Genomic DNA, 23,295 nt, shown 5'->3' with positions numbered 1-23,295 from the left:
ATAAGACTCGAGATTTGTGTAAAATAGGGGTGCACAATTCTTTAACTGAGAGAGCTTCAAGAAAATATAAACAATTGCTATCCAGCTTTTACTACTGTGCACGTACTCCTCGAGTGGCCTCAGTCGTTGCTTCTGTGTATCACTGCTCAGTTAATATGTAGCGCGAGCAAAGCAGGGCATTATACGAGGTATGGTAGACGTATTTGCATTACAATGCTCCGGACTGCGTTATCAGCTCACAGATTGCGGTCTAGCGGCCTTCTTAACACTGCACCTTATGACACCCAGTTTGTACATGCATGTCTGCACTTCCGTTCCATGTCATCCTGTCTCTCATCAAAAGCGAAATGATTTTAGCACTGGAAAGTTGGACTTATGCGTCAATGCATAGGGTTAGAGCTCCGGGTGTGCAGTGCAGGCCCACGTCTTTCAACTGTGCTTATTTTTGAAGAATGCACGCAAGTGGACATCGCGCAGCAGGTTTTGCTTTTTGTAAACAGCTGGACCGTAATAACGACCAATTGAGAAACCAAGGAACACCTCCTAAAAGTCATGTACGTGGCCTGCAGCGTGAAAAACAGCAGCTATGTTGCCTATGCACTAGGCTTTCAGAAGTATCACTTTCACGCAACACGGCGTTAGTCAAGCTGTAAAGGCACATGATTGCACGCCGAAGGAGGCGAGGAGAGAGGAACAAGGGAGGAGGAGAGGTGAGCCAACTTCTGGTTGCAAGGCAGCTTTGCGAAAAAGTGACATCATGGCCTCTCGTTAGTTCTTTCCTTCCTCCTTGAGGAGATTTTCAGTCTATTGGCACCACCTGGTTGTTAGAACGAGAACCATTTTTGTCAACAAACTGATGCTCTTTTTTAGGGCTACAAGAAGCAGAGTTGTCACTCTAAATAAAAAAAGTACGCAAATTTATTGCTCATACGTTTTGTTATAGGCGAGATGAGACCAAGTGAAAGCCCGGTGCCCCATTTATGGCCAGTGAACCTACTAAAAAAGGCAGTAATAACGACGAATCCAGTCCGAAGCAAGGAGCCCTGCTTTGAAGCCGACTGCAGTTTTCAAAACGATATTTTAGCTTACGCAAGAGCCACGCATGTTAAATTCCGGAAATAGCACACGCAATGCGAGTGTACGGTAAGGCTCGATTTGAAACAGCATTTGGCGTATGTACTCCATGAAGCACACTATATTTTTTAGCGCACACTACCCCAATATGCCCATTTTATACTGGCACAACATTCTGCAGTGTCAGAATGTCGCGTTGCACTGATCGCAGCTTTGGCAGTGCTGCGGGGAAGTACCGAGATGGAGTATAGGTCGTGAAAATTGCAGATAGAATTCCTTCATGTTGCCAGCTACATCCTGATGGACTAGTAACCCTACACCTAGTTCTCGTCTGTTCATTAAACCATGATAGCATTATATGTGTCCACCCTTCATCTGTCCACCTAACATCACCAAGCCCAATGACATCCCATTTAATGCCCACTAGTTCCTCAAACATCACTGCTAGACAATCCTCAGTGGATAAGGTTCTAGCAATAAATGTTGCCACCTCTTGGACACCAAAAAGCCTGGCTGCGTGCAGTCTCAGAACTAATTCTCACAGAATGAAAACGGGTGCTTTTATAACACGCGGGGAAAATAACTTTAATTTTTGAAAGTCAGAGTAGCGGATGCGTTCATTATGCGAACGCGTCACTTGTGCAAGATTTTCGATTATACGACGGTTTCCCGAAGTCCCCTGAAAGTCGTATAATCAAGGTTTTACTATGCAGTGTCACAGCTGCCTTACATTCATTACATGCCTTCCACACATCGCTTACAGACAAGCTCTAAGCGCGAGGCACAGTTAACTGCTCTGAGAAGAGAGCGTGCAGAAAGAGGCCTGCTTTCCACCCTCACACACAATTAAAAATTTGCATTCATATTTAAAGCAGCAAGTGGCTAATAATTTCATTTCTCTCCCAGACACCCACCCTGATTTGAGGGTTGTCCTGTCCGTCACGGCAGGCAGTGCATCAAACAGATGCTTCATGTCCAGAGACTTGGACATAGGAGCTTTCTTCTTGCAGCATTTGCGTCTGCTTTTCACCACCTTGCCAGCCTCAAGCTCTGCACAGAACAAAACACCCAAGTATACTGACTGCCGCACACCAACAAATCACCACATTCCTTTTTCAATTATTCAAATGCTGATAAAAATGACGCAAGTAGAAGCAAAGCTTAACAGCAGTTGCAATCAGCATTCGGCTACTAGCTGTTTGTCACACCACCATACATACCTCTGGTAAGTATAAAATAAATATGGCTGCTCACACAAAATGATTGCCCCCAACCAAACTGTATAAATGCATGTAAGGGGCACACTTTTTTTTCCAGATTCAAGGGCCAATCGCGGTGTGGGCCATGTACGCAATGTGCGAAAAAAAATTTCCTTTTCAATTAAAAACAACGCCTAATCAGGGAATGAGCGGCATTAATTCTACACTCAATTATCGTCACTCCCCGAGTCTTCCGACTCCAAGCTGGTGCTGCGCTCGTCGAATGCACTTCCCATCCACATCAAATCTCAAGAAAACAGCTTAAATAGGTCATGACATGGTCCGCCAACGAACTGTAGTTTTACGTTGCAGGTAGTACTAGCCGCCACGCTGCTATGCGCACTTAAAAAAGAAGCAGGGCTCTACGTGCACATCTGAGCTAGAAATTGCAGTTTGCAGTTATCGGCTCTCAGCCCCTTCCCCCTCGCAATGACGGCCATATTGAAGCAGCCTGAGTGAAGTCATAAACCGACAGCGCCATCATCTGCTACAAACTGCCCCGCGCATGGTGGGTGTGGAGCACAGGGTGCCCACTCAAGTCTGACCGTGGGCAGAAGCTAGACACAAAAGGGAAGGACACGAGCCTTTGTTACCTTTGTCCCCTTGTCGCGACTTCCCACTGTCGTGACTTCACCCCTCCGCACCCCCTTCCGAACGACCCACTCCTTTACGTTCACTATGCGCAGTGCGCAATTCAGTCGTTCAGCCGCGAGCAAGCATATAACCATCGGTTTATGCCGTCATGGGCCGCGAGCGCACCAGTGTTGCCCGACTGCCACATGGTTCAAGAGCATTTTTAAAACTTCAATTACAACCTACTCACTGCACCAAATGAGTTCATATTTTGCACAGTTGTTACATGATGCATAGCAAACAAAATGCAATAACCCACTCAAGTCTGAAAATTTGTGTAATGACCTCTTTAAGGTGCTTGCACATCATGCTAAACATCGAACGCTCATCGGCAGTTCATAAAAAGAAAAAGCAAAGAACACATGAAAGCCACAGTGCATGTGCAGTTGACAACCACAAAAATGTTGATCTGGTGACACTCATGCTGATATGGATAGCGAGAGTTTGCGGAGGAGGGAGGAGAAAACTTGACGATGAAGATGATGACCTGTGGCCTTGTGCGCCATCAGTGGGCAGCGCCTGGAAGCTCTTGCCCGCATGCATTTCGAAGGCTATTCCCTCATGGATTAAGGAAAAGTTGGTGCAGCCCTTACAAAGATCTTTTTTTTTTTTCTTTCCTTAGGGAAAACAAGGTGCGCCTCTTAGATGTGTTTATACTGTAGTTATAAACACACTGCTTCACTGTTCACCTACCTGCCTTCGTACCAAGAGGGTAACACGAATGAATATCATGCCACTCTATGAGATAATACATATCTGCAATCTCACTGCAACACATCAACTCATCCCACTGTTTTTTTGTCAAGATTTAGAGAGCTGTCAACAGCACTTGCAACACATGCATAAATTAAATTTTTTTTAGCATTTAAAAGCATCCAAAATACCCAAAGAGGTTAACAAATAAGTGACAAATGATATTAGCAGCCAGTTTAGACCTGCAATGCTGATGTTCTGTACAGCCAACGGCAAAATAGGGGAGACATGCTAACACCAACCAAAATAGGGTGCCTCAATGGGCAACTGCTGCTCCCATTGGCTACATGTGTCTCTCCCCCTTTCGACTGTGCTGAGTGAAGTGCGGCAAACTGTTTGTAACAGAAATTTGCGGTTAGTACATGGAGTTTTGCGTACTTTGTACCTTAACAAGATGAGGTGGCACTAGAGATTGTTGAAACAGTGAACTGGAGTTAATTACGCTAAAGCAAGTAATATTTGTTGGCTCATTTTTTGAGAAACTCTGGCAATGAATGCAGCATATCCCTTCACGATTCACTGACCTGGACACTCCAAATTACAAATAATTTTCTGGCAATCGGGATGACTTATTTCCACTACCAAAGCCACACCACACCTTGCTTCGTGGGGCATAAAAGAAAAGGTGGAAAGTGGGGCTAAGGGCTCCTGTTGTTGACGCCACAACCGCAGCGTCAGTGGCATTTGTCAGGCATGTTTTCGCGCCGGCATGACTTCAGAGTTCTTTTTTTTTTCTCTCATGCTGACAGCAGCAGGAAGGAGAGATTTAATGCCGCGATGGGAAATTCCAGACGACCAGAGCAGGTGGTTTGGCAGAAGCAAGGAAAGCGGCCTTTGTTCCTTAGACTTCCCTTTGATAGTTTAGGTTAGCATGCCTGCAGACCCTGTGCAAGGTGGAGTAATGAGCCGCCTGGGGCTTTAGAGCTCTTAGACCAAATTCCACAGTTACGCTGCCTGAAGGAGGTGTTTCCAGGTACCCACCATCTTTCACGGCCCAAACTGGTTTTTTTGCAAGTGTGTTCCTACACTTTCGCTTGGAAGAAATAGCTGTTTATCGTATTTATGTGACCTAGAGTGGTGATATTTACTGTTCACCCTCAGGGTGTTGTTTGTGCAGGGGTATGAATGCAGATACCTCAACATACGCCGCTAAATGCTTCTGCTCGTGAAGTTCTTGACGGGTGACAGCATATTAGATGTTGCTAATGAGTGACTTGGGAATGGCTTGTCTTTGAATCAGCTTAAACACTGTGAACATACCCCACGTGTTGGCGTACGTGGTGCGTTTCCACCACATGGGAAACCAAGTGACACTGCAGAGACCCACAGCGAGTCTCCAAAGGTTCTAGAACAGCTGAGAAGAAATAGTATTGCCTTGCTAGTTGGAAAGAATTGTTTTCTCCTTTCCACAATCACTGATTAGCTGAGCTTTAAACCACATGAGATCGAAGTGAGCTAACGCCTATTGGATACACAGTAAAAACCTCATTAATTCGAAGTCACTGGGAGAGTGGAAAATATTCGAATTAACCAGGTTCTCAAATTAACCGAGCTGAGCAAAAAAAATGGGCAGCAGACAAAAAATTTCGTTGTGGGAACACGCTACCTGTACTGAACAAACTTTGCAATTACCATATTCTGCCGTTTAAAAGTCTGCCTACCAAACTGCAGCCCCTGCTGGGCAAAAAAAAAAAAAAAAGTTGACTCCAATTACAAGCCGACGCCCCCCTCCTTACTGCATAGTCCCACCATCGGATTGTGTTTTATGTAGTTTCCCGTGGGAGGAATCACGGCACACCCGCAACTCAAAGCAATAAATGCTTAATGGTGCGATCACAAGGACAGCGGTCCGAGGCCAACGGAGACCAAGAGTGAAAACAATGGCACTTCATCCCGTCTTCCATGCTCACGTGCAGCCCGACTGACTACAGAGGCAAACTGAACTGCAAACAGTCCTGTAGTTTCGAATTCCGGCGCGACGCACGCCTCGGAGATTATGGAAAGGTCACTCTCGCACTACAGATCGCTCGTCCGAGGAAGCAAACTGCCAGCGGAACGAACCATGTAAACTCGAGAAAATTCAAATTTTCTTTAGCAGAACCGATTAGCATACATATTAACTACTTTTCTGATGTCTGGAGCCCCATGCGTGGAGCCGTAAATGGACGCTGGCACGGGGCGCCTACTGCGCGCCGTTCGTCCAAAACTACCTCAGGCCATATGGTTGTTTTTCCGAGAAAAGTTGACTCACACACGAAGGTACTAAAGTAATCCGAGATGCTGGTAACCTAACCCTTTAACCCTAACACATCGCCCAAAGAAACAGCACAGGCCGGCGTTGAAGTCAACCAGTCAGTCGTGGGCACGGAGCTGCCGAACAAGAAGGGTTGCATCGCAGGACATGCACAGGCATGTATTCCGGCGGTCCGCAAGCCATACCATAGACTGGTTCTTCTGCTGGAGGCAAAGGGGCCAAGGCACTTTGCATATCAAGCAGTGCTCTGCGGCAGCACAAGGGGCCATCACTTCACTGGTTTGTGGCGAAATTGGGATCAGGGATTCCCACATAGCATAGCGGGCTGGTGCAGGCAGCCACTTCGAATTTTCCGGTCAAATTTGCATTAGAAATTACGGGACTGCAGAAATTCTTCAAGTTATACGGGATTTCGAGTTAACCAAGTTTGAATTACTGAGGTTCTATTGTATGTTGAAGGCGGGGATACTTGAATTTTAAAGAGCTGGTTATGAGTAACTTCATCAGGTTTCATAGTCAATCAGCCACTTTTAATAGTTTTTGTCCTTCCCTGCTCCCCTACATTTTTTTAAAAGAAAAAAAAATCCCACTTTATAACATTTGTCCTCCAGTAACACCACTTGTCCACTACAAATCGACAAGATGCATCATATAATCAATGACGCAACGGTCTAGTTTACATTATCCAGAGGGAAACTCAACTATATATGCGCATGAATTTGTAGCTGAACATGCCACTAAGGGAAGAAATTCAAAGAATTATCTGCACAAACAGCTGCTGCACTAACACAGCTATCATACGCAGCTCATCCCTCGTGCTGCAGATATACCCACGAAGCAGGAACAGTCCTAAAGTTCGGACAAGTGTAGTATAATCCTACATGATTTGGTGACCTGCACGCTTTATAGTATTACAAATACGAAGGAAACAGAACAGCCGTGGTCAGTTTTCAGTGCAGGCCGTGCACTGAGGAGCACAACAGCCCACAACAGCTTCTCAATTGCTGTGCAGCTGCAGTGACTGCATCGCGCATAAAATAGGCTGCAAAGAACCATATCATTACTGCCACAGGCTAAGCAAAATATCTTCTGTCTCTTCCCAGTTCAGACACATCACTGCAGTCACGGCACCACCTCACAGAGACCATGCCGCCCAAGTAAAGGGCTTTCAGGGTGAGGACAAAGGGTGTCCCCACCCTGAAAGTGGAGGTGCCGGCAATGAGACACCCTAAACCAAAATACAGAGCTGCGCCTTCTGGTGGCATACTTGGAGCCGAATTTCCAGAATGCTCCTTAGCTTATATGGTTTTCTTACGTCAAATGAAGCGCACTTCGCGCTTCCTCAACTCAAAGAAGCGTTAAGAAGGCCATGTAATTCTTGAACAGTCTCTAGGCGCTCCATGGCTAAGAAAGCACTCAGATCGACAAGTAGCCACTTGTACACACGCGTCTTGTGTTGAGTATTTGCAACTAATAATTAAAAAAATATTTCTCTAAATTAAGTAAAACACACGTATACATCTATAACATCGTACTTCTTTTGAGGTACACACACCATTTGAGCTTGTTTTGCATTTTACACATACTGTTTCAATGCTCTAGATGGCTTGGCAGGAAAACATACCGTACTTACTTGCATAATTTGTGCACTTTTTTTTTTCCTAAACTTCAGGCTTAAAAGCGGGGTGCGCGGGCAAACTACATAGAGATTTCGCAGAAACGTCTTAAAAGACGCTACAAAGCTCGTAACGCACTATGTATACGATATAGAGTGGGCATGGCAACACGGCGGAGGCAATGCGTCTAAACCTACGGCTGTTACTTCTAGAGCAGGTTGGTTATTACTGCTACTGTTGTTATGGCTACAAGAATGAAAATCGTTTTGTAGCTGTGCTGCCATGTCACAAAGTAATTTTTGCTGTTTTTGCCTCAATGTCTCTCTTGCTGTCTGGAAATGTGGAACTGAATCCTGGCCCTCAAAACAAGGCAACTTTGAAAGAGTTATGTGACGGCCAAAAGGCAATTCAGGCTGAACTAGTCGATTTGGGAAGACGACTTCTAGAGGTTGAAAACAGCTTAAAGGCTGTTAAAGACCATGCTCGTAGTATTAAACAACTGACAAAGACAGTGAATTACGTTGATGACGCCCTACAGAAACAAAATGAAAAAAAAAATTGCTTTAGAAGACAGGAGCAGAAGTAATAATCTAATGGTGTTTGGAATTAAAGAAAGCGAAGAGGAAACTATTGAAGAGCTCAGAACCAAAGTTATTACAGATGTCTTTTTAGATAAATCAGGCGTCACAGTGGAAACCGTAGAAAGAATTCACAGAATCAGAGGGGAACAAACCAAGAAGCCCCGACCGGTTATTCTAAAGCTGTACGACTATCGGGAAAAGCAAGAACGTTATAGGAACTGTAAGAAACTAAAAGGAACTAGTATTTCCATTGGCAACAACTTTTGCAAGGAAACACAAAATAAACGCAAACAGCTGTGGGATTCTGCAAAGAAAGATCGAGACGAAGGACAAAAAGTGCGACTTGAATATGATAAACTGGTTATAAATGGCGAGGTTTTCTTTTGGGATGAGCACAAGGAGCGGAGAGTAAAAATTCGTGGTACCAGAAAACATCCCTCTATGCAAAAACAGGAATGAACTCAAGCAAACCAGCAACTACCCTCTTTTTGGCTGATAAATCTGAACGCTAGGAGCTTGGTCAATAAAACTGGTGATTTAGAGTATACTGAAGAAGTTGGCGCGGAAAAACGAGGACAAGCGAGACAAACAAAGACGGGCGCTTTTACTCACAACTGAAGGTTTATTCCAGACAATGCTCGAATAAATAGTGAAACCAACAAGAACAAAAACAAACAAACGTCATGAACACCACAAGTTACCCCGTGAATCCCAATGATTTGGTTAGGAACAGATACTCCCTATCAGAGAAGCGGACGGAAGTCTGACTAATGCACTTATCGCCACTGATGCGCATATGAAAGGCTTCCATGAGCTCCCGCGTGAGTTGCTCCCTGTGCCTGAATAGGATGGTCGTTTTTTCAAAAAGCGGTTTACACTGGATTTTCTTTTCCTTGTCATTTGTAATGCACATGCGGCAATGTTTAGGGAGGTTATCAAGAGAATCTCCCCCGAGCAATCTTCGGTGCTCTCCTACTCTCTCGTTGACGCATCGTCCAGTTTGGCCGATGTATAGAGCGCCACACGACGACGGCAATCTGTACACAACTCCCCTGGCACAGGTAACGAACGGTGCTTTGTGTTTGATGTTGCATTCATTTCTTGTTTTTCGTACCGTTCTTTCGCCTCCTTCTTCCATCCGTTTGTGCACCTGTGAACAGATTGCTCCCAACTTCCGAGGGGCGGAAAACACAATCTCGCTTGTCTCGCTTGTCCTCGTTTTTCCGCGCCAACTTCTTCAGTATGCATTTCAACCAACTAGCCCAACTTTCTGCTCTCCTAAATGATTTAGAGTACTTTTTAGTTATGATCCACATGTAGTTACCGTCAGCGAAACTTGGTTACACCCGGAAATGGGAGATAGCGAGCTGGTACCTCCAGGCTACAGGATAGCCCTTAACGACCGGGAAACTCGAGGAGGGGGCGTCGCAATAATCATAAAAGAAGGCGTTCAGTTCTCACCCGTCCACGGCATCCACGATCATGAAAGTGTTTGGTGCCAGATCAATTTAGATAAAACTTCTTATCTTGTAGCAGCACTCTATAGGCCACCAAATGCATCAGTTTCGTACCTAGAAAATTTGCAGTGTTATCTAGAACACGTGAAGCCGAGAAAGCATAAGCTTATTATCTCCGAGATTTTAATTTAGCAGGCATTGACTGGAATACATTGACAAATAACTCGAGATAAACAGAAAGCAGTGAATTGCTCCTGGATATTGCCTTTAATAACGACTTAACACAGGTGGTGACTGAGAGTACACGTGTAGCAAGCAATGTGAAAACAACGTTAGACTTGGAGTTCCTAGACGGGCGGATCGACAACTACGAAGTAAATGTCGAAGAGCGTGTGTCTGATCACAAACTCGTTTTTGTACAGATAAGTACACAGCCTGGATCTGAAAGCCTAAAAGAGAGAGTCATTCTTGTACCTGATTTTGACAAAGCGGATGATACCAGTATTAACGACCATCTATCTTTTTCCTTGGACAGTTTTAGAGAAGAAGGTGACGTCAATATCATGTGGTTAAGATTCAAGGACATATTCTTCCACTGTGTTAGCTCATACATTCCAACAAAACGAAAGAAAAGAAACAAACATAAACCGTGGATTTCGCGTGATATCCATTTAAAACGAAGAATTATTCGACAAAGAAGGGAAGTGCCAAGAAATTGCAGTTTAATCTCTCATTTATCAAGCCTTTTACGACAAATGCTGAGAGAAGCCAAAACGAAGTATTATGATGAGACATTAACTAATTACATGAAATCTGCTCCTCATCGATTTTGGCGCCACTTGTCGCAGAGGGATAATAACCCTTGTAGCATTGTTATTGGCGATGAGGTGATTACCGATTCTTCAGTGATTGCGACCGCTCATAATAAGGTTTTTCAGACTGTGTTTACTGCCCCAGCAACGAACACTGTGTCATCGAATGTATCGTCACAAATACAAGAATCAACAATGCCTGATACTGAATTAACTTACGAAGGAGTGTTATCTCTTGTGCTAAATATAAATGAAAAAAAAGTCCGGATGGCATACCAAACACCTTTTTACGCAGGTAAGTGGAATGGGTAATCCATTATCTGATCATTATATTCAAAACCTCACTCGAACAGAAACAGGTCCCATATGACTGGCCTACAGCTAAAGTGGTCCCAGTACACAAAACTGGAAACCGGCAGGCAGTTGAGAATTACAGGCCAATCTCTTTAACTTGCATTTGTTGCAAACTTCTGGAGCACATAATATCAAAGGCAATCCATACACATCTTGAATAAACAAAAGCCTTTTTTCCAAATCAGCATGGTTTTCGGCAACAGTTGTCAACTGTAACACAACTAGTAGAGACAGTTAATGACTTCGCGAAGGCTCTGAACAACAAGAAACAAATCGATGCAATATGCCTTGACCTTTCAAAGGCTTTCGACAGAGTCCAACACAGTGATTTAATTAACAAATTACTATCAATGGGTATTAATCATACAGTTGTGCACTGGATATCAGCTTATCTAAGTGGAATATCTCAATTTGTCGAAATCAATGGTATTAAATCATAATTATTAAGCGTAACCTCCGGTGCACCTCAGGGGTCCGTCTTGGGCCCCTTTTTGTTTTAGTCTATATTAACGACACTGCTTCCGATATTAATAAGGATGTTACAGTGAGACTTTTCGCTGACGACTGCCTGCTCTACTGTGGTATAAATAATCCAGATAATCAAAAAGCACTTAATGATGCTCTCGTAGCTGTTGAAAAATGGTGCCAAGGCTGGACAATGAAAATCAATGAAGAGAAAACAGTAGTTTTGCGAGTCACGAACAGGACCAAACATGCCTATGAACACTGTTATATGCACGGATCTGCCGCACTTACCACAGTAGAAACACTTAAATACCTGGAAGTCCTCATTTCGAGAGAACTAAGCTGGAAAAATCATGTACTTAAAATTTGTTCAGCCGCTGAAAAGAAACTCTGGTTTTTGCGCCGAAGATTAAAACTAGCCTCACAATCTGCCAAGTTAGCTGCCTATTTAACTTATATGCGACCAACATTAGAATATGCCTGCATTATATGGGATCCTGTAGAAAGTGGTTTAATAAAAAAACTTGAAAGTGCGCAAAGAAGAGCCGCTCGATTTATAATGTCCAGATATACGCGTACTAATTCTGTAACAGAGATGCTGCGTCTTCTCAATTTGCCACCTCTAGCCGAACGTCGCCGAATGACCAGACTAAAATATTTATTACAGCTCTCAAGAAATTCCTTCAATATCAATAGCTCCCATTACTTGGTCCCAAAACAACTTACACATCTGAGAGCAAGCAATGAATACTCTTACCAGACCACGAACCCACACATTAATGTTTGGTTTGGTTTGGTTTGGCATCTATCTCTCTTACAGTCCAGTACATTAACAACGTTCGAAAAAGCTATCTCCATTTCACACTAAAAATTGTTTGTCGTTGTGATTGTTTTGTTTTTTTAATGTCATATGCCTAACCACTTCGTGATTACATCTCGCCTAAGATGAAGGCCAGGAATGTAGAAAAAAAAAAGGGAAAACATACGCTGCAAGAAATATGATTGTGTAGATGGCGATGACTTTGTATTTTTGTATTTCTGTATAATGAAAAGGAAACCTGTTACGCCTCACCACAGTAACGGTCCCATGGCCAACAGTATTTGCAATAAAATAAATAATTAAAATATTGCCACATATAAGTAAACCCCACAACTCGCACCCCTCGCTGGTAAACAAAAAAAGTAGACTCCACATGTCGATGCATACCCCACGTTCTACAGTTCCCCATGTAATAGCATAAAGGCCTGTGCACAGCTCAAAGCAATAAACGTGGAACGATACAATCACAAAGCCAGCAGTCAGAGGCAAATAGAGATACAAGGCGATAAAACAGCATCCTCGCCTGTGGCCCAGCCTAGTAGCAGCAAACAGAGCAGCCAAAGGTTCGATACTTTCGGTTTCTGGGGCAACGCATGCACCGGAGGTTACCGGATGGTTGCTCCCACAGCCACTCATATGGGAATTTATGTGGAAACAGCATGAAACACAGTAGACAAGAAAAAAGACGGGACGAGCGCTCATCCTGTCCTCTTTCTTGTCTGCTGTGTTTCCACATAATGTCCTACCAACTAGCTCGGCGGTCCGTGTCACTCGTATGGGAAAGCAACCGACGCACGAGCAATACCGCAACAAGACAAGGGAACGGCGAACGAGCAGGACACACACAGCTCTACCTTCCAACAAATTTATTGGAAAAGATGCACAACAATTTATACATGCAGCACTGCCATGTGTTCACAAGACTGTTGGCAGGTATGAGTTCAGCATATATTTTATGCCACACAAACAACCACAGCTGTTTGCACGCATCAATTAAAATCATCAAAAACAATTTGAGAGATTGCTTGCCGCACGAATGTTTTTGCCCATTCATTTTTCCCTTTTACAATAAACAAATGGAATCGTCTGCCTGAAAGAATTGTCAATGTTTTTTCTCCAATGTTTTCCTCAGCTCTGCTTGAGGCATGTTTTCAATGAATTCGTTATATTAGTTACACTATTTTGTATTATTTGTCCTTGTTGTGTTTGGTATTACTTTGTTTATAATCCCCCTACAATAATGCCCCATGGGCGATGTAGGTATATGCATAAATAAATAAATACATGCAAGCAACCGTAGCTCTTGGGTGCAGCCGTTGACATCAGCCCATTCCCCAGGGAATTTCATGCTGATGCACTGAATCGTGTTCTATTAGTTTGAAGCATTCTTTTAGCAAATACATGAGCTGCTTGCTGAACAAACAGCAGAAAAAGAGTCAGCAGCAGATACTGAATTCAACAGCCGCGCATGCCGGAGCCGTCGTGGAGCACACCTGCATGCAGCACGAAGTGAAGATGCTGAAAGCCACCATTTGGTGGGAACAGTGAGGCATCGTGTTGTCATAGTATAAAAAAGAAAATTGGCTGACTGCTGCCTGACTGCTTCGCTCTCAGTGACCTAAGCCACCTTACCATCAGTGCCACCATAGTGCAACAAGAGCAAATGAAGCAACCACTTCTGCTGACCAAGATTAGCCTAGTGCGGCCAAACCTAATATAGGAGATGGGATCCATTTTAAATGCCTTAAAATAGTGGACGTAAATAGTAAATATCTGTGGTCCTACGTGAATAAAATCTTGTGCGTGTGCCTTCCGGTATAGAATACCTTAGGTGTCATCCTTTACCAATTCACTGAATATATTTAAGCTGTTTTCAGTTAGGGTACACTGTCACCTCACATGTAGTTTTTCTGCAGTCCCACGAGGTATGCCTTAACAAGGGTTTGACTTTAATATGCGCTGAAGGCTAATCAGTTGCCTGACTTGATTAACCAGTTTCTTCCACTGCTACACCCAGTAGGGAAAAAATAATAAAGCTGCTCCTACTCTTTATGAAGGCCTCATGACGCATTTTCCGCTTGTCCTTCTTGGTCTTGGGCGCTGCTCCGCTGCAACCAGGGGGCTCCGTCAGGCCCAGCCTATGCACCAGCTCCTCTGCATTGGCACCACTCGATAAAGCCTGCGACGCAGCCTGCGCAGCGTTCCCATCGACAAATTAGATATTAGAATCACAGTCTGGGCAACAAGGCCTTCCTCAGCAGCCCCCAAATGATGCCCAAGCAGATTTCTGTGATCCTCAGCTGCCCTTCAACATAGTTTCCTCCCTTCCCTTTCTTTACTTTCTTCAGAGTGCTACCATGTACTCTGCGAGGCAAATGGCAAAGGTTGCCAAAGCATGCTAGCATTCATGATAGATTACGTGGCCGAAACCACATGCATAACACTAGCCACAAGAACGCTGGATCAACACCTGGGTGCAGGCGTACTTGCTAGCAACTCACCCCTTCACAAGCCTGTAAGACGCACTAGACACTAAGAGGCAGCACGCATGCAGTGCTCTAGTCCCACCCGAGGTGCCAGCATGCAGCCGGCGAGTGATTTCCAACAAGAGCTGGTACAGTGAAAAATGACAGGGACCTAAACACGCAAAGTGCCAACTTTATTACAAGACCGCCAGCTGCTGCATACATCAGTAAAACCTCGCTGATACGTTTCCGGTTCATAAGATTTCCCAGTTCGCACGATCAAACCCGCGGACATTAAAAACGTCTCATAGAGTTACACTATATTTTTCCCGGTCAATAGGTTCCCGAAAAACACAATTTCCCAGCTACTACGTTTCAAATTTCGACAAACTGTGGTCGTATAATACGTTTATTGACCAACCGCACATGAGCAAACGTAAAAGTGAACCGAACGAGACGGCACATAACATGTTTTTTGCAGCAGTCAATCGCCGTGGTGGCTTCCCTGCAGCGCCTTGATGCAACGAGGCGAAGCACCACCACCACCTCCAAGAACAAAACCAAAACAGCGCGCTAGCATTCGCGACGGCCGTTTCTGCGGGGACTCGATGTGAAGAGGAGAAATGCTGACGTTTCTTTGCGGTGCATAAGGGAAAGGAGGCGAAGCTTCTACAAACTACAGCGATGCGCTTATATACGAACGGGCCGGGTCTGGGAAACGCACCTTAAAAACCAGAAACACTGACAATCAGCCGCCGCGGTGGCTTTACCACATTACTCGGGAGCAAAGGGGCGAAGCATCCGAAAATGACAAGAAAGATTTTGGTTACTTTCGTCGCAGCCATCGACGGACCGGATGCGTTACGAATCTTCTTCCACGCTAAAGAAAGCGCGAAGGTCCTGGAGACCTTTGTGCACAAACTGCACACATGCTGCTGACTTACAGGTCAACACCACATGAAGTCATGGAATGCAGTCCCTCAGAACTACTACTCAATGAAGACTGTGATGGACCTGCTTCAACTGGATCCGAGGACCACCGTGCAGCAAAGGAAGCTCAAGCAGAAGATCAGATCTGACCGGGAAACGAAACTTCAGATTCAGGGGAGGCCCGGAGAACAAGTATTCGCCAGAAACTTTAGGCCAGAGCCTGCATGGACGCCGGCTGTAGCCACGGCTCAGGCAGCGTGTTCACCAAACGTCCAACTGGCAGACTGACGATCATGGTGGCTCGTTGATCATCTTCGACAGACGAACCCATTGCCCCGGCTGAACATAACCGTCTAGCACAATCACGGACCCTGACGTTCCGGGGAGAAGTCCTGACATATCCAACCCGGCTAGGCATGTTGTGCACCTGATTTGTCAGGTCACAGGTCTGAAATCTCCTGTTCCAGGGTTCCAACTGAGGAACCAAGGCAGCCAAAGGCTGCGGAAAGTACAGCATCTCGTTGTCAAACCCCTAGCACCATGCCTCCCCGACAGAGCACCAGGGTACGTCAGCCTGTGCAGCGTTACTCCCCATAACTCTAGTGCTGCCGTTGTTATACTTAATCACCTTATAATTGTTTTTTAGTTTTGTTAACTTAGGGTGGGAGGGATGTGATGTTTACCGCTCACTTGGTGGTGCTACCGCATGGGTAAATAAGGGGCACACATGGCTGGGCTGGTCAATGCGTTGTATGGCCCCGACCAGCATGTTGTTCTTTACTCTCGGCCAGGAAATGTTCCAAGTCCAGATTATCATAGTAAGCTGTCCTCTGGCGCGCTCCCCTTCTTTATAAAACAGTAAGTGCTAGAGGACAAATTACTCCCTTTTTACACCCATATAGGTGTACTCATGTTTAGAGTGTATATCCCTATGTTTAGGGGAAACTCCTAAGGTGGTGTGGAATTGCAATAAGGTTGCACATTAGCATCCACTCAAGTGCAGCCCACAGAGAAACACTTCCTTTTGAGGCTATGTGGCTGTGCTTGGGTGGATGCTAACAAGTAATTACTCCCTTATTTCATACTGTACTGTCGTAGCACACTGCGTGTAACCTTGCCTTGTATGCCCATGACCACTAAGGCCACACGTGTGCGTACCAGCTACCGGGTCTAGCCACTATCGTGACCAGGAACACATACCGAACACCGTGCATCAGCAAACTTGGCGTGGTCTGCAGGCCTGGCACCATCTCGGCTGCCCTTGACACGCTTCAGTTTCACCTTGCCCATCTGCTGTCGTGTTGCAAGAGATGGGGGAGAACGGCCCTCATGTTATGTGATGCACTCACATTCAGACAAGTGGTTTATGTACAGGTCAGAAAAGACAGACAATTTTAGAGTAAAACAAGTCACATCCATTAAGATGTAAATGAGGTTAATTTGTTTAAATAAGAAGAAAAACAACATGTTGAATGTTTGAATAAAAATAAAACATGTTGAGGAGGGTGCAATGGCATTGGAACTGATTCTAATGCTCTGTGTGCAAAAAAAAAAACTGCACACAGGGCATTAGAAAAGGAAACTTAATTAGCTGGACATACATTTTTACAACCTTTTTTTGTACAAGACTGAAGTTTTTTTTCTTGAAATTATGGCACCTTACAGCAAGCAAAGACACTGAGATTAGGAACCCAAGGCCAACACAAAATAATGATTTTTTTTTTCTATTCAGCTCACATCTACTATGGCAACTGAAAAATTCTGGCAACAGCAGAGGCACTGTCTGATGCAATCGCAAACAGACGAAAAAAAAATGCAACAGTTACAACAGAATTGTTATATTATGATGAGCCAGCCCTGGACACAACAATATGCTCAAATTCAAATCATGGTGGCAGGTTAATTTAACATTCTCTTGGCCGCGCAGTTCCTCCATCAGCATCATACTGACGGCACTGGGTGCCACTTTTATTAATACGATAGCATATAGGTTGCAGCATCACAAAAAATTTCCGGCTTCTCTGTCACGAAATTCCCTGAATGGTCGAGAGAAGCAATGACCATGCCATGTCATCACAACCTGCTCACCGTGGCAGGTGGCAACCTGCCCACCGGACTGTAATCAAGTTCCCCACCATGGCAGCTGGCAGTTAAATTAACGGCTGGCCAAGACAGGTGATGCGAATTGCAACGTCATTAGAACCTGGCCACCTTGGCACATGGCAACCTGCCCACTTGGTTGCGAACTACCTGCCCTCCGTGAGCCCACCAAAGAAAATGAATTAAGGTGGATTAGTGGGTCAGATGAGTGTAATCCCATACGATAATCCAATGGGAAGGTACTGGAACATTCCAGAAGACGATGACTCACCCATACCATATAAGGGCAATGGAACTGGTTCCAAGCAAAGTTTTGGCGGGTAAATCGCAAGTACATTAAATATGCATTGTAGACACCATAATAGGTGACCTAAATACTACTGCATTTTCTTCTTTAAGAAGATTGTTAAGAAGGGTCCTCCAATTTCTTTTTCGTTGCTCCCTTCCACCTTTCAATAGCTTATGTGATAAACACTGCAGCATTCACAACGTAATGTGTGTAGAAAGAGATCCTTCCACCCTTGAATATATCTTGACAACCATGGAGTTTTTGACACATACACAGTTTGCACGAAAACAAAGTGGGACACAAGACGAGTACAACTGACAACTGATTTAGTGGAGGGTTCTTGCCAAATATGTGAAGGGGAAAATGCCGCACTCACTGAAGGAACAAATACAACCATTGCCAGGCAACAATGTGATATCTTAGGGCAGCGTACCTAGAAAGGGAAACTCACTTCCACACAGGACAGCTGATATCTTGCTAATACCATAGTGGCCCCTTTTCTTCATCAAAAATGCTTCCATCAATTCAGACAGACATATTTCCTTTAAAATGAACATAACCCAACTAGCCAAATTTTCCAGCCTACTACACAAAACTAGGCCACGATTGTATTGGTGGTACATCAGTTGTGCTACACAAAAGTGACTGTCTTTCTAAATAAAATGCTCCAAGATACTTCCTTGTTGCTAGGAAATTATAAAATGAGTTTCTTCAGTGCATGTGCCACTTGTCCTTCCATATTTTTGGCGTGAATCGTCCAGTAAATAACGCAGCTGTCACTCGTGCGCAGACTGTCTCCTGCCTTGTGCTATGTCTCTTAAGAATGCCCCGACTAGGCCGACAAAACGTTCAGCTCCAGCAAAAGCATCAAATTTCAAGTCTGTCTCTCCCCAGCAATGAAAACCACGGCTCTGAGCATGGGACATGCATGCATTCTCTCTTGGCCAATAATGCATATGCTCTGATGCACGATGAAACCAAATTAGGAATGGGTGCAAAGCAGTGCTGAAGGTATAGCCATGACTAGAGGGACAAAACTCCATATCCAATTATTCTTCTTGGAAAATGCTGACCTTTGCCTGGCAGCAACAGGCATGTTTATTAGTGAGAAAATTTGGTTTAAAAATTTTTCCACCACCCAATTCACCCTCGGTGATGTTTGGCGATGTTGCCTAGCCCCTGCATGCCAAACTGTGTGGGCACGCTGCAGTTTGCTTGTGCATTTCATTTTTTGACCTCATCTTGCTCATAAAGGCTTTGTTTTCAGTCAAAAGTAACATCTTTGTGAGTAGAACATGGTATTTACTTGACACAGGGAAACTTCAGTTTGTCCGTCCCTATAAAAAGCTTTCAACTTTTTGGTTCAGGGCATATAAACATCCACTCATAAAACAATTTTTAAATCAGCTGAAATTGAAAAACATCTTTTTGCATACATCTGCTTGTGACAAAAATTAGCCTTGCGCCAATATTACAAAATATTTACTTTGCAACATGCACGTTGGCGAACAGAAAAACAAGCTTCACTGGTTCCCTCATTGCAAGCAAAGCAATCACTTGCACAACTAAGCAGTGCTTTCACAAATGAACTCATACGTGCAAACTGCATGAAGTTCAAATGCTTAACAAATGTTTTGGATACCACTTTCTGGAGAAACGTATGCACATTAAAGAACCCCACGTGGTCGAAATTTCCGGAGCCCTTCACTACGGCGTCCCTCATAACCTCAGTCGCCTCGGGACGTTAAACCCCCATTAAACAAATGTATGCTTGCAGCATTAATTACTGCCATAAATAATAATAAAGGTGACTTTAGATCAAAGGAGCAGAAAGTTGGGCTAGTTGGTTGATATGCATACTGAAGTTGCTGGTACGGAAAAACGAGGACATACGTCCATATTCGAGCATATGTCTGGAATAAACCTTCTGTTGTGAGTAACGCTCGTCTTTGTTTGTCTCGCTTGTCCTCATTTTTCCACGCTACTTCTTCAGTGCTTAAAGTTCCTAACGAAAGGAGATCTCTCCCTCCAAGGGTGAAAGAGTATCCTCGTTTCCAATGTGCTTTAGTTCCGAGTAAGTAAAGAGCGTTGATTTTCTTCAATAGTTCCATTTCTACTAGTAATTATAGTACTTTTTGTTACATAAAAAATGTATTTCAGCTTGGCTGTTTAATTTTAGCAATTTCATTATACCCTCATACTGGGCGCTGATGGCCAGCCTTGACTACACCATTCTGTTTGTTTAGATCTGTCACACGCATGCTCACACCTCGCACGTGTAGCCATGTAGCATTCCTCCATGCCATATAGTGCTATACGATGGACGATGCATTCACACTACCTGCACAACCTCCTCTAACGACGCTTCGGAACGGATAATTCGTATAGTCACAGTCCATTGCACAGGCATTGCACAACACCACACCCACAGTGGTGGCTCAGTGGTTAGGGCACTCGGCAACTGAGCCGGAGTTCCCGGGTTCGAATCCAGCCACAGCAGCCGCGTTTTGATGGAGGTAAAATGCAAAAGGCACCCCTGTGCTATGCAATGTCAGGGCATATTGTTAAAGATCCCCTCATGGTCGAAATTATTCCGGAGCCCTCCGCTATGGCACCTCTCTCTCTTTCCTCTCTTCCCTCACACCACAGTTGAGGTATCCACCCAAAAGTGAGACAGTTACTGCACCATTTCCTTTCCTAAAAAGTTACTAATCTGCACAACACCGCACATGGTGTCCAGCAGAGCAGACAAATGCCCTTAGCTGACAACACGTTCACTGTTTTTTGCAATAATGTTTTTTTTATGTGACAACTGCATTGTATGAGAAAAAGAGAAGTATCAAAAACTATTCAATTGTTTCGAATGTTATTCTTTTATGTTTTTGCTCGCGTTAATCACAGATAGTGTGACAAAGCGGCAAATCCTTTGAGGCGAAACTCCCTTGTGCTCCTTTAGGTCAAGGAAGTGCACAAGAGTTCCAAGTCGGCCATGTGACAGGGGCATTAGCCAGCTCCCAAGCATCACGAGGACTTTACCCTCTTTCGGCACTGCTGGTTCAGTTGTCTCGCTGATCAAGCACACAGGCGACGGCAAGCAAGAAAACAGGCTGGTACAACTCGGGCACTTTTGGTCTTTCCTTTTTTGTGCAGCGCCGATAAGCACTACTTATTTATTTATTTATTTATTTATTTATTTATTTATTTATTGTACCCTCAGGGCCCGAAGGCATTACAGAGGGGAGTGGGAATACATAAAAATTCAGCCTAAACAGCAACAACGAGGAGGGAAAACAAAAATAAACCAGGAATACATAAAAAGTGAAAACACAGGAAGGCAATAAGATTAGAATGCAGTGGGGATATATTAAAACAGTGTGTAGACAGTAAAAACGCAATTTTTATACAGTAATAAACGACACGTACTCAGAAAGAAACATTAAGGACTTTACGAAATGCATTGTTATCGGAAATACCTGCGATGTCGTGGGGAAGGTGATTCCAGCTGACACAAGTTCGAGGTATGAATGAGTCATGAAAACATTTGGTGTGACAAGATGGGATTCCAACTTTACATGTGACGGAACACTGAAATGATCCACAGACTCTTTGTGAAAGAAACATAATGAAAATGTTTCCATTTCCAGCTGGATACCATTCAATTCCAGCTGGAAAATGGCGTCCGCAGCTGAATTATGGAACTGGAAATCGTGTCCAGCCGGAAAATTTCCACTTCCAGCTAGCTCCAGCTTGAAATTTTCCATTTCCAGCTAGAGTTGGAACTGAAAGTGCCATTTACAGCCCCTGCAGCTGGGAATTCAACTGGAAAAGTGCTTTTCCGGCTAGAAATAGTTCCTCCCTTTCCACGGGGAAAACCAAAGACCCCCCTCAAAGACGAGCCCTCTTCAAATGGACTATTGAGATAGGCTATATAAATAAAAGGGGGCAGGGGAGGGGGGGCCTCAGTTTGTTATATTTCCTTGGCAACGACAGAAAATTTCTTACACTATTCAGTTTGATACCAGCACTATAATGTGATTTCGAAAACCAAACCTTGCCCACAAAATATCCCAGCACAAAACTCCTTCAGCAAATCAGCTGTTTTGTATCAATAATGATCGGACCGTTCGCTCTGTTCATATAAAATCCCGACTTTCTTGCTGCGAAGCGGCGACCGAAACGTCCACGGAGAGAAAGGGACCGTTCTGACAGAGCGACATCCCGTGGCTAGACAACGCGGAGATCGGTCTTGCACGATAAACACATACGCATATCGTAAACACGTGGCACGAAAGGTTCGGCGGCTGCGCTGAAGTCACTGCGGAAAGCTTCAGCGCGCTTCAAAGGCCATCTTGAGGCAGTCAGTTTGAGCTAAATGCCAGGTAAAATAGACTGCGCCACAGGCTCGCGTCGTCGTGAAGCGCAGGTTTGCCTGACTACGCATGAGAGCTCTGAAACACATCCAAATACTCATTTGCGCAAAAATGGATGTGTTTTACAGAGGTGACATGGCCGTGAAACAAAGCGCTGCTCCGACGGCCACTTACCTTTAGAAGAATACAACGTTATTCACTGAGCAATTAAAATGGGCCGAAATAATCGCAATGTGCCTGCGGTTACTTCGGTACGTGAACAGCCCAGCTGACACAAACTTGTATCCGCAACCTAGACCGGACGCGGGTAACCTCTGCGGAACACCCTAGGTACACCAGCCCTCTAGTGTCCCTAGCGCGTTTAGCCTAGCGTTTTTAGCTGCTCAACTTATTGAACCTAGAGCTTGACAGTCCCTAGGCCACATTGGTTGGCAATGGTTGCGTTATCTCAGTTTAGCAATGACTATGCGAGGCGTTCTTGTTGGCGGCAGCCAACTCAAGCGATTGTGCTGAAGTCGCCTACGTTTATGCCCGTCGGTTGAGACCTGTACGTTTAGCTTCGGGGGCAACTCAAGCGATTGTGCAGAAGTCGCCTATGTTTATGCCCGTCGGTTGAGACCTGTACGTTTAGCTTCGGAGGCTACGACGCCGTGCACCTTGCAAGCGCTGTGCGGCGCCTTAATATCAAGCCCGTAGATTTTGTTAAGCGGTAACCGCATGAGGCGATATTCCTTCGCGATACGTCGCGCGTTGACGCCGCCGTCGCCCATCGCTGCCGCTGGCGCAAACCGCACGAAGCGACGGGACTCGGCGTCGGAGCGGCGCGTTTTCAGTGTTGCTCGATTGCGGCCGCTTCAGCGTTCAGTCATTTTGCGTTAATTAACGCGTAGAACAACGCTCTTAAGGCTTCATACAAGATAAAACACAATAAAAACATTGAAAAATATAATTAGGCAATAATTTTATTTTTAGTCTACACAAAGTCACGTGACGCAGAAACGTGCGCCCGAGGGACGCTGCGATGAGGCGCCAGGCGACATTCCTGCGCTCTTGCGACTTATAG

The 23,295-nt window shown here is 44.6% G+C and overlaps 1 protein-coding gene and 1 pseudogene across 3 annotated transcripts in view; one reads left to right on the top strand and one right to left on the bottom strand.

Moving 5' to 3' along the window:
• LOC144116259 (uncharacterized) overlaps positions 1–23,061 on the bottom strand; it is a 79,124-nt gene extending 56,063 nt beyond the window's left edge. Inside the window, exons 1-4 of one of the 3 annotated variants that reach the window (XM_077650978.1) lie at positions 21,430–23,061; positions 16,674–21,027; positions 14,125–14,269; positions 1,989–2,124 (exon numbers count right to left, since the gene is read on the bottom strand). In XM_077650978.1, the coding sequence (XP_077507104.1) occupies positions 1,989–2,124; positions 14,125–14,269; positions 16,674–16,763 (371 nt within the window). In that variant the 5' untranslated portion in view covers positions 16,764–21,027; positions 21,430–23,061. The remainder of the gene's footprint in view (positions 1–1,988; positions 2,125–14,124; positions 14,270–16,673; positions 21,028–21,429) is intronic. The other 2 variants (XM_077650975.1, XM_077650977.1) reach the window with 2 other exon arrangements.
• Positions 5,997–8,454, top strand: LOC144101550 (uncharacterized; annotated as a pseudogene).
• Positions 23,062–23,295: the final 234 nt, after the last annotated feature.

Source organism: Amblyomma americanum, chromosome 1, assembly GCF_052857255.1.
Source record: "Amblyomma americanum isolate KBUSLIRL-KWMA chromosome 1, ASM5285725v1, whole genome shotgun sequence".
Taxonomy (NCBI): Eukaryota; Metazoa; Arthropoda; class Arachnida; order Ixodida; family Ixodidae; genus Amblyomma; species Amblyomma americanum.
The sequence above is the reverse complement of the archived record's forward strand: the minus strand, read 5'-3'. Positions and strand labels throughout refer to the sequence as shown.